Source organism: Mustela nivalis (assembly GCF_964662115.1).
Source record: "Mustela nivalis genome assembly, chromosome: 6".
NCBI classification, from domain to species: Eukaryota; Metazoa; Chordata; class Mammalia; order Carnivora; family Mustelidae; genus Mustela; species Mustela nivalis.
Window position 1 is genome coordinate 99,376,803 of NC_139025.1, and position 12,265 is coordinate 99,389,067.

Sequence of the window (12,265 nt, forward strand, 5' to 3'; positions counted from 1 at the left end):
GACAATCTGAGTATTCTGAAACACATCTGTGAACTTAAAAACAATTCATAAGAAGGATTCAAACCATTCTGCCTGACATTTACCTTTTTCCTTTTCCTGACTTGGGAAACTCCTAGTCATCCTTTAAGACCTAGCTTAAATGCCACCTATCCTGAGGAGCCTCTCCTAATCAGCCCAGTCCCTGGGTTCTATAGACACACTCTACTCTGAACCATACTATTCATTTCTGCATCTTTTCCAAGGTTGTGAATGACTTCGAGGCAGGCTCAAGGGTGAGGTCTTCATTTCCATCATTGCAATTCCTAGCACATTAATCCACGGATGGCCTCTACTAGTTGACTCCAGCCAGCCTAGGATTTGGTGACCCAGAAATCATTGCTGCATCCCTACCTACCACACCAATGTGGCCAATCCTTTGTTGCCAGCCAAGCCAGAACCCTACGCACTGGAGAGACTGTTAAATGGCAATGAAGCTTCCTGAGTCCCAGCACATGGTATTGGCTCAGGATATGGGACAGCGCTTCTGCCTTTCTACTTTCACTTACACACCTAGTCTGCAGTTGGCCTGGGTACCTTGCCTAGAAGCTCAGTTTCTCTCAAGGCTTGGAGGCTGTCCTCACCATGGTCTGCTCAACTTGGGCTATCAAATAGTAGGAACTTTTGGTAACTATCTGCCAAATGAATGCACACAAGCCCACTGATTTTACTTTATTAAAGAGAGGCAAGTCTCTGTCTGTCTTCTCAGATGAGCTTTGACTTTACACATACCATTTGGGTTTCTGATTTCATTTGGTACCTGCTAGCTTTATTAGGGTCACTGTCAGGACAGCAAAGACTGAAGACAGATGATTACATCACTGGGGCAGCAGGCAGTCACTGTCAAGGACAAAGAGTGACCAAAGAAACCAAAGACAATCACAAGAGAGAACCCAGGAAAGCACCAAGCAGAGCCATGTAAGGGTAGTAAGCCTGGGAACAAATGACTTTATACATGTCAAGAGGCTCAAGCATATCTCTGAGTGCTGAGGTCAAACACAGGCAAAGGGTTGGTAAAATTCAGGTAAGCCCCACACGGTTTCATAGTCCTAGAGGTTATCGATACATCAAAGTTTAGTTCTCTACCATGTTAGCTCACTACCAAGTTTAGTTCACATCAAAGTGTAGTTCACAGTCACTAACAAGGACCTGAGTCATCACATGATACCCATTGCACACCATCAATAGGCTGCCAAGAGCGATACGTTTTGGAAACACTTCTTTCCTAAAATGAAAATCTCACTGATGTCAGAGTTTCAAGTGGTAAATCTAGATCACAGGGGCCATCTTATTCCCCAGAGATATCAGAAGGCTACAGCATCATGCCATACACAGACATTTGCCTCTTAACAACTATTCCAGGACTTCAAATCACAGGTTCTCAGGGCCCAGAGAGGGCCAGAGTATAGAGCAATTTTAAAATAAGAAGTTCTTTTGAGAGAAGCAAGTCTGAGGCACTGACAATACCATTAAGAGATCACCCGTATCCTGCACTAGCCAGCTCCGAGCCAGATGAACTCTGCCTACGGAAATCGAACTGGATTGCCCGGATTTCTGATTGGAGCTTGATTCTCTTATTACCTTGACTATCCTTTTGGTTCCTGATCTGCAGTCCAAATTTCATGTTCATGATTCTTACTTGTGTTTAACTTCTGGTGTCTCCTGATTGGACATCTGGTAGCTAGCTCTGGCTTTGCTTCATGACTCCCGCCCTGACTCCACTCCTTCACCTCTAGCCCATGTTTTGGGCCTTGTTTTATTACTTGTTTTATTACTTTCTCACCGTTTACCAGGCCAAGCAAGAGATCAAGCTGCATCTACATAATAACGAAGTACGTTTACCCTGCGTTTTACTTAGCTATTTTGTATGTGACTCTAAATATATCCATCTTGTTTGAACTAGGCTCCCTTCGGGGTGGTACTTTTTCATCTGACTTTTCTCTAACAGAAACAGTACACACTATCACAGGACACTCATTTCAAGATGGGACATGTTCCACACCCAAGGAGTAACATGGCTCACATCCTAGCTGGTTATATTCCTACAGGAAAAGCAGCCCTACAATCAGGTACAAATGAAGATAGATGACTCATAGCCCTCTGGGATCTAAAAGGGCAGATTATCCCTGGAAGACATTACAGAAGAGGTTCTCAAACCTGAATATGCAGAGAGTTACCTGGGAAGCTGGTAAAATGTAGATTCCTGGCCTCCATCCCTAGAAAGTCTAATTCAGTGATCTGGGTCCAAGAATCTGATGCAATTAGTCCTGAGACCACCCTTTGCAAAACACTGTACCACAGCAAGGAGAAGCCTGACAAATATGGGACAGACAAGCACAGTAATTAACATCTCCCTCCCCATCCTTTCTTTCTTAGAAGCCCTTATGCCCTTTACAGAAGGCAAGTCATCTGGTCAATTGTTTCCTAATACTCATCACTGAACAGCAGTTCAGTTCCAAGATCAATTTGTGTTTGTTTTAGTAAATGCAATGTGCATTTCCCAAGTTTCCATAAAGAAGGTATTTTAATATGTCTTTTGGATACGTGGGAAGTGGTGTCTAAGTGATATTTTTCTCTCAAACGCGGAAGAAATGCTATAAAGAAAAACATACTGTTGAAGTTACACACTTTTGTCCTCCCCACATACCTCCCCGCCTTAGAACATCTCCTTGGGATAATTTCAAAAGTCTCAGGATATTGCCCAAATCAAGCAAGTAAAAGATTTTCAATTTAACAGTAATCACTGCTGCTTTAAATAAGGAATGAAAATATCTATTTGATTCAGAAGAACTTGAAATTAGCTCCCCAGTAATATGTGTATTGCTGGTGAGGAGTATCTATACTTGAAAGCTCTGATAACTTAGGAGCCTGGCAGAACAGGAATAGGAGAGTCCAGAAAACTCAGCAGGCTGCATATTTGACCGGGTAGGCCCAGTTTCCCTGCGCCTGGCTTTAAGCAACTCTGGAGGGGGACCTGAGGAAAATCAGTTTAATTGGGAGGGTTCTGAGGGGATGGGATGCTTTTGGAATCTAAGATGACAGAAGATATTGATGAGCTATTAGATCCAGGGGGCCTGTCTGATATTTGAGATAATGGGACCTCCATTTGTTTCAGGACGATGCCTTCATTTTTGTACTAATATGGTTTATGGCTTGCAGGGGATATATGGACTGACGGATTCAACCATTAAGGATGTTAGAGCCCCATTCTTACTATTATTGTGATATTTGTGCGCGCTTGTTTTTTTCCTAGGAGGATCTTTATTTTTTCTCCCAAATCTCATAACTGGTTATACAGATGTTTAATTGAGAGGAATAATTATGAATTACGATTTGTTTTTTTCTTTCAAACTTTCCTATCTGAATCATTTATCGCCTTCATTACAAGTGTTTTAAATATTGTAAAGTTAAAGTTTAAAAAATAAACATTGCTGGTAGGCAAGCCCAAGCCCAGAAAAAGTCAGTTTTTAAAAAAACATTAATGGTTCTTCATTGAGAGCTTCATACACTGGAAGCCTTGTGTTCTGCTAATTTACAGAAAAACAGACTTTAAATTCAGAATAAGGAGTCGAAAGAGTAGACTGAGAAAGAGATACACAGAGATTAATTCCAGGAAGGCAAAGGGACCACAAAGCTCAATGGACGGGACTATCAGAGGTCCGGTGACTTAAAATGTGAGGATTCCTGTTAAAAGCACAAGAAGTTAGGAATGTATTCTCAAGGAAAACGACTAATTAGGAAATTAAAGCTGAACTGCTGACCTAGAGCTTTGGAACATTTTTATCACCCTGCGATGCTTTGGGTAAATAAAGCAAGGAAGACAAATTTTATCCAGCTTATGTCTGCTGTTCAACTCTCACCCTTGACTACTGGAATGACTTTAAATATCTGCTCTGGAAAAAAAAAAAGATACCACTTTAATTTCCGGCTCCATCCCCATCTGGCTAGGGAGACGATGAATTAATATTATCCTGTTTTGTCTTTAGGGCTTCCAATACCCCTGAGGATCAGCCCGTGGGACAGTCTGTTTGGGCAGGGACTCTGGGCCAGAATCCGAAGAGTGGGATTCAGGACAAGGCCAGTCCACGTAACACAGCTCAGAGCCATACAACACAACTTGCTCCGAGGATGTCGGGCACTGTGCTTCATTAGGAAACAAAATATAAGCTTTCCACACCATTAGGAATGACTTTAGGAGTGAAAGCACATAAGACGATGCCTCACCTCATCAACAATGCACTGCAGAAGCTGGAGAGGCTGCAATGGGAAAGAAGAAAGGAAAAAGTATTAGCCTCGATGCAATATCTTTACAGTGGAGTGGAAAGAAAAAATCATTAATGCAATAAAATATAGCAAGATTAATCAACAACAGCAAACTCTTATAAAAACATTGATGCTCAGGATGTTCTATTATTTCTAATGGTACCTAATCTAATACAGGCAGTTAAAGGTTTGCATTTCCTTCAAAATGCAATTTGCTAAGTTTAAAACAAGGCATTCAAGCATGCAAAGGAAGCAGCCATCAGGAAAAAGAAAAGTGAATTTTTTTCTGAACTCATAAAGCTTACCATTAAAGATCCCTGGTTTTTCTGAATCTGAAAAAAGGCAATATGTAATTAGCATGTCATAATCAAAATGACTCACTTGGACACATTATGATCACTGAGAGAAAATTATTGCATTGCTGGTGGCAATTTGTGGGCATGTGTTAACACAATTTACATAATGAAAATACACAAATGTTAATAGCTCGCTTCTCATTTATAGGCGAAAGTCAGCAGAATGTTAATTTCACACAACACTTTTTAGTACCCTCCAGGTTGTATTAGAATAGGGAGAAAAACCATAATCCATTTCAAAAGGCTGTTTACGATTCAGATATAAATAATGTTTTATATTGCTAGATTGTGAACACTGGGCTTAATGTTGCAATCATTGCTAATGTTATGAAGCTCACTCTTTTTAAATTAAAAACCGATTTATTTAAAATTGAAATTAAATCATAGTCAGAAATTAGAATTTTGGATTCCTGCCAGTGTCTGCTCACAATCCCCTATTTTGTGAAGAAAACTTTAATTATGTGGTTGAAGTATTTGTCTTTAACTCCAGAGTGGGGTGAAGATTCCACCTTTTCCAAAGTTCCTTTAGCCTGTTTCCTGGGAAGCAATGCTCTCTGGGAAAATCAAATTCATGCAAGTCTTACACTGTTTCCCAGGGAATAAAAAGCAGAGACAAGTGAATGCCTACTCCTAATGAACATTGTGAAGGCGGGCTGCTCACACATCGAACTCGGATAAGCCATATCTCTTAGGAAGTTACTAAAACGTGACACCAAATTAATAACACATCCAGTTAGTAACTGAAGTACTAAACACCCCAAGCCCCCCACCCCCCACCCCTGCCACAAATGACTGCAGATATCACAAACTCATGAAAATGGAATCCCAGGTACTAAATTTCCAAAAAAGGAAAATTTCAGAAACCAAGTACGGTATTGACAGGTCAGTTGTTTGCTGAGATAACAGCCCCAACCAGTTAGTAAAATATAGGGAATGTGGTAATTGGACAGTTGATCAATGAATTATGCAGGTTAGGGATGCCAACACCTGTGCAGTTCAAAATCCATATGTAACTTTTGACTCCCCAGAGACTAATAGCCGCCCATTGACGAGTGTTATCGATACCATAAACGATCGAGTAGCACATATTTTACATGTTATATGTAGTACATGCTGTATTCTTATAATAGAGTAATCTAGAGAAAAGAGAGCACTATTAAGAAAATCATAAGAGAAAATACATTTATAGTTATGCACTGTATTTATCCCCCAAATCTGCATATAAGTAGACCCATGCAGTTCAAACCCATGTTGTTCAGGAGTCAACTGTATTTTTTAAATTAAAAAAATTTTAATGGTGTCTTAAAAAGTTATTCCACGGGGCCCCTGGTTGACTCAGCCTGTTGGTCATCTGGCTTTGGCTGAGGTCATGATCTTGGGGTCCTGGTATCCAGTCCTGCGTCAGGCTTTGCGCTCAATGGGGAGTTCGGCTCTCCCTCTCTCTCTTGTGCTCACTCCCTCTTGCAAATAAATAAATGAAATCTTTAAAAAAAAAAATAAAAAAATATAAAGTTCTTCCATGTATATTTGATCTGCACAACCACCATGAGGTTGGCAGGGATGATCATTTCTTTCTTTCTTTCTTTTTTTTTTTTTTTAAAGATTTTATTTATTTATTTCAGAGAGAGGAGCAGAGAGGAGGGAGAGGGAAAGGGAGAGCAATCTCAAGCAGACTCCTCATTGAGCAAGGAGCCCTAAGCAGGGGCTCAATCTCACCGCCCTGAGATCAGGACCTGAGCCAAAATGAGTTGGTTGCTTAACCCAATAAACCACCCAGGTGCCCCAGGGATGATCACTTCTATCTTCTGCTGGGAAGACTGGCCTCTTGGAGGTTGGGGCAGGCCCAAGGCTGCAGGGACAGTGATGCCAGGGCTTCTCCTATGCTCCTTTCTTTCCAGCGTCTGTATAGTATCTGTCAACAGTCACAGCATTATTCAAAAACAACTGGATTTATGGGGCGCCCGGGTGGCTCAGTGGGTTGGGTCTCTGCCTTTGGCTCCGGTCATGATCTCAGGGTCCTGGGATTGAGTCCCACATTGGGCTCTCTGCTTGGCAGGGAGCCTGCTTCCTCCTCTCTCTCTGCCTGCCTCTCTGCCTACTTGTGATCTCTCTCTGTCAAATAAATAAATAAAATCTTAAAAAAATTAAAAAAAAATAAAAACAACTGGATTTGTATGTATTTATACTTGGTGTGGTAAGGTTGATAAATCATCAATTTTTGGCAGGTTCCTCTGAACTAGACTGCAAGCTTCCCAAGGGCAGAAACTATGTTTTTGTGTTTTTTCTTTTTTTCTTCTTTATTTTATTTTATTTTTTGTCTCCATATGGCTTATCAGCAGACCCTTCACCTAGTGCTTGAGTGTTTTAAAAAGCACTTTTCCCTGCATTATCCCAACTGAACACAGGGCCTACTCATCCCCGCTCTCCCTGGCCACCACTCCCTGAAACCGTTGTGCCCCAGTGACTGGTGGTTCTTGGCTGCTGACTTGGCTTCTTCTTGAATAGTTCCCATTGAATGCTACGCTGAATTACTGCTCCTTCCTCTAGTCCATGAGTACGTTCTGCATAATGCTCTTCCTTTAAAAAGGAAGATGGGTTAACTACCACCCCGGTGTGGTTAAGGACTTTGGTAACAAGCCACATCACCTTTCAGAAATCTTGAAAGGCCCAGGTCACTTCTACAACAGGGATCTTTTTGGTGTCTGATTTTATCTTTTCCAGGTACACATGGTACTCTTGCCCCACCCCTCCATTCTTCCTAAGATCGATCGACTTCAATAGGGGAGGTACTTGTAACAAACAAAGAATCAGAAATCCATTTCTGGCAAAGAGACTGTTTTTCACAAATTTCTAACAGTCAGGGGGATTACAACATTCTCTGAGGAAAACCATGCAGCAAACATTCTAAGTGAGATGTTTCAAAATAAATTCAGGAATAAATGGTACAACATCGTTCCCAGCAACACATAAGTTATCTGAAATGAGTTCAGGACAAAACACTTCCTCATGAACTAAGCTCTCAGAGTCTCCACTTTGCCCTGTTCTGTGGGTTAAAGAAGACATGGTTTAAGATGACTTAAAATTTTACTATTTTAATGCTTTCTCTTTACTATGAGAAAGAGAGCAATAGCAATACCAAAGTCTTTTTTATGATCTTATAACAATACTGTGTTTCTCAGGTTCTTAAAGAGAGATGTTGTTACCAGGTTTTATTACACGGCTTTGATAGCTACATATTATATGAAATCATCTTCATAAATTTTGTATTAAGGTAGCAGTGCTAGTACCTGAAATTGATTCAAAATGCTCAAGATACTCAATTACTTTTTAACACTGTTACACAACGCGGTGACTTATATCTTCTATTTCACAAGAACTTCATGATGCAACATCATTGTAATTGATTCATTTTCTCAATTAAATAAAGCTACTGCACTTTTCCTTATATGAATGCCACACAGACCATACAGTTAGATATATTCTTTCCTTTCTCCATCTCAGATATATTGCCTTAAAGGTTATATTCTGTTCCTCTGTTTAATTCCACCAGAAAATTTAAGGCCACAGTTGTATTTTTCAAATTCTGAACTGCCACGGATGCGACTGTATTTATATTAGGCATATTTTTCACTGCTAATCTCTTTGTTGTTTACCTTTTTCAAGATCACACTGCTGTACGGGTGCAGTACCCATAAAACAGACCACAAAGAAGTCGACCTCTAGTCATTGCCTCTGCTTTGGCACACAGTTCATGGAAGAGGGAAGCCCTGCGTTTTATAGCACATTACAAGTGGTGCTAAGGGTACTCGACATAAAATGTTAGCTCTGTGAATGTCTCTCTTTATTCTAGGTCTGCCTTCCAAATGCTTTGCTGTGAGAGCGGAGTTCAGAGGAACACAGTAATATTGTTAGGGCTGATGAACTGCCTGTACCCCACAACATATGAAATGCCGTTTATAACTAACTCGTCCAAGTCCAGAGTCCTGCCTGCCCACTTTGCTGGTGCTGAGTTTCCTATGTGTAACCAGTACTCTGGGACAATGAACAGAACAATCATTGCTCCGGTCATTACACTTTGCTAATCAGTCTCCAGAACCAGTAGCGTTTGGTAAACTAATTAGATAAATCTCTTCCGTCTTCTGGGCACAGCCTTGCTTTTTTTTTTTTTTTCCTTCTTTAGCTATAAGACTTTAAGTCACACTAAGCAGGGATAGCTAAGCCTCAGTCTGATATAAGACAGATCCTTGTGTTTTTAAACAAGGAGGACTGACTTCGTAACAGGCAGGTCTGGGTGTCAATTATGGGGTGTTCCTGCAGTAACACTTATCTTTTTTTTTTTTAAAGATTTTATTTATTGGGGCGCCTGGGTGGCTCAGTGGGTTAAGCCGCTGCCTTCGGCTCAGGTCATGATCTCAGGGTCCTGGGATCGAGTCCCGCATCGGGCTCTCTGCTCAGCAGGGAGCCTGCTTCCTCCTCTCTCTCTCTCTGCCTGCCTCTCAGTCTACTTGTGATTTCTCTCTGTCAAATAAATAAATAAAATCTTAAAAAAAAATAAAGATTTTATTTATTTATTTGACAGACAGAGATCACAAGTAGGCAGAGAGGCAGGCAGAGAGAGAGAGGAGGAAGCAGGCTCCCCGCAGAGCAGAAAGCCCGATGTGGGGCTTGATCCCAGGACCCCAGGATCATGACCTGAGCCAAAGGCAGAGGCTTTAACCCACTGAGCCACCCAGGCACCCAGTAACACTTATCATTTATTTCTTTGCAAGGACCATACAGTTGGCAATTTCAAAAGCTCCTGTGACACAAAAAATGACTTTGGGAGATGATCCTAGAGTGGAAAGTGCCAATGCATAAGTTTGCTTATGGGGCCTCAACTTTGTAGTCCATGACTCTATGGGAAAAACAGCGACTCTGGGAGCCGGACGCCCACTTCCCATCTCTGCAGAGGCGCTTTCTACACCCAGAGGAAAAGCTGACTTGGCCACCAGCCCTTTGATATTATGCACAGAAGCACAGTCAGAAAACGAAAATGATCCACCTATGTAACTTCAAGAAGACACCGGCTAGGAGCTTTCATCTTCTCTTTTACTCTCTAAAATTATGGCTTGCCCTGCAGCCCTTGTCGGAGAGATTTATGTGTGACTGAGGTCAGATCTTCCAATATCAGTTGACAAATTTTCTCTTTACATATTTACTGCTTTTCAGGCTTGTGTCATTTTCTCTTAAGCAGAAAAAGGAAATACGAAATTAAATGATATGGGTGGCATTTGTAAAGGATACCGGGGGGTGTGTGTGCGCGGAGCGAATGGTGCCACACTCCGGCCTTCAATGTTCAACTCTATTCTTGTTCCACACCTCATGTTTTAGCAACCGTAGCTATTCTGCAGACTGTCTCTTTAAATCAGGTGCATTAAGCTTAACCGTGCCTAATATAAACCAGGATTAGGGTAAACGGATACTTACATTATAAATGAAGAATAATGACCTACAACTTTTCTTCTTAATGAAACTAGCTTCAGAGATGGTCTACTACCATCTATTCATTTTGCTATTAGGGAAACTGAGGTTAAGAAGGATGCAGTGTCCAAGGTCATAGATAAACAGCCTGGCCTGGACCTGACTGCTGACTCAGGAGGCTGCCTCGTGTAGAGGAAATGCATAAATGAAAGTCAGAAAGACCCCTGGAATGCCAGTCAGACCCCCATGGCCTCAGCAGCTGGTAATGGCATTCAATCTAATTTTATCTGGCCCAGTGTTGGGTGCTAAAACTGAGGGACACAACACCTCTAATCTGTTACAGCTTGCAAAACCAAAGTGCTCAAATCTCAAAAAGGCTTCAACAAGAGAAAATAAAAATTATTTCCACCTGATCACAAGCTAGACACACTTTGCTTAGTACCACTAACTTACTGTAAGATTTCCTAAACAAAGGACTGTTTAAAAAAAAAAAAAAAAGTAGAACAAAATGTATCCTAGTGAACCATAAATGGGAATTCTGATGAACTGATATTTTTAGATATTGAATACAGGATGAGACAAAATAAATGAATAATATATAATTACTAATAATATAAAGTGAACAAGTATAATTTACTCGTGCCATCATAGCTCTCCTGTTTATCAGACTCTGTTGTTGTTCAAGTTCTTGTCATGCCTGTAGTCTATTAGCATACCTTATACAGAACAAAACAGAAGCAAAATAGTAAGTCATGAAACTTAAACAATTAAGGACTTAAAATAAGTGGCAAGAAGATTTAGCAAGGAGCTACTCATGGCACCTTCTCTCTGCTGCCTTCGGGAATGATCAGTTTTTAAAAGCTAAAACCAGGGTGCCTGGGTGGCTCAGTGGGTTAAAGCCTCTGCTTTCAGCTCAGGTCACGATCCCAGGGTCCTAGCATCGAGTCTTGCATTGGGCTCTCTGCTCAATGGGGAGCCTGCTTCCTCCTCTGTCTGCCTGCTTTTCTGCCTGCTTGTGATCTCTGTCAAAAACTAGGTATCTTTGAATTTCACAAACATCTGGGTGGGACAGAAAGGCTCTAAGATGCCTAGAGGAGGGCTCAGCTCAGATGGGACCAGACAGAAAATCATCACAGCCATAAATTAGATCACTTGGCTCTTACCGCTTCCCGAGTATCAAGGACAATGCATTTTCACACAAGACACAGCAGCTGGAGCATCAAGGTACACTGTAACATTATTCATTTGTTGGGTCTGCCAGTCCGTGAGCAGGAAAGAAAGGACCCGACTGCCAGTCTACACTCTTATCCTTCATGTATTTAAAACTGACACAGCTCATGTCCGACTCCATGTAGGTGTACAGGAGCCCCAGTAAATCATCCTCTGGGTGAATGTAAATTTTAATATTTAGACCTGAATTTCGTGAGAAAAGCAGGGGCTCAGAAACACAATTTAAAATGATCAATGTGAATTATAAAATTAACCCTCTCCCTAATGGTACAAGGCCTGGCCAAGACATCCATTAAACACTTTCCTTTCAGATAAGGTTTAGAAGATTTTTCCTTTCAAAGAAGATACATTTGCTGTATCAAACTTTTCTTTTTGCTTTGTTCCAATAAAGGGTGATCTTATTTCAGAATCTAGCTTGGAACATCAGTTATGTGTGTATGTGGGGGGGGGGGGGGGCGGGTGCGGCAGTGGGAGGAGATGTGGTTTTTTTGAGAAAGTCCTGCTGACCATTTCATTCTTTATGGTCAAATAAATCTGCTATAGCAAAAGATTTTTAAGGTGTCAAAATATCTCAAAGGTTTTTTTCTGGAGCTCTCATTTAGTCTGTATCTCTGTTAGCTTCAATCCCTCACATGCCATAGAATCCAGAACGATGTGAGAGGTCACCTGGTCTGACCCCTTGCTCCGTGTGGAAATTCACTTTATGCTCTTCCTGACAGGCAGGCATCCTGTCTTTGCTAGAAGACTTCCAGAGATGGGATTCCAATGATTCTATCCTGGGTGGCTTCAATTGTTAGAAGGTCCTTTCTGATTTTGAGTTCAAATATGTCCTCCTAGGAGATATGCCCATGGTCCAACACTATAGTGATTATGTCTAGTGATGGCAGTTCACATATTTGAAGATGGTTGTTTCTCCACCA

At 41.2% G+C, this 12,265-nt stretch overlaps 1 protein-coding gene across 9 annotated transcripts in view; it reads right to left on the reverse strand.

The window, feature by feature from the left end:
* The window catches only part of MAP2K5 (mitogen-activated protein kinase kinase 5), a 260,586-nt gene that overhangs the window by 60,761 nt on the left and 187,560 nt on the right, over positions 1–12,265 (reverse strand). For 6 of the 9 annotated variants that reach the window (XM_082737007.1, XM_082737004.1, XM_082737008.1 and 3 more), the window contains 2 exons: positions 4,605–4,631; positions 4,261–4,293 (listed from right to left, as the gene is read on the reverse strand). In XM_082737007.1, the coding sequence (XP_082593133.1) occupies positions 4,261–4,293; positions 4,605–4,631 (60 nt within the window). The remainder of the gene's footprint in view (positions 1–4,260; positions 4,294–4,604; positions 4,632–12,265) is intronic. The other 3 variants (XM_082737010.1, XM_082737006.1, XM_082737003.1) reach the window with 1 other exon arrangement.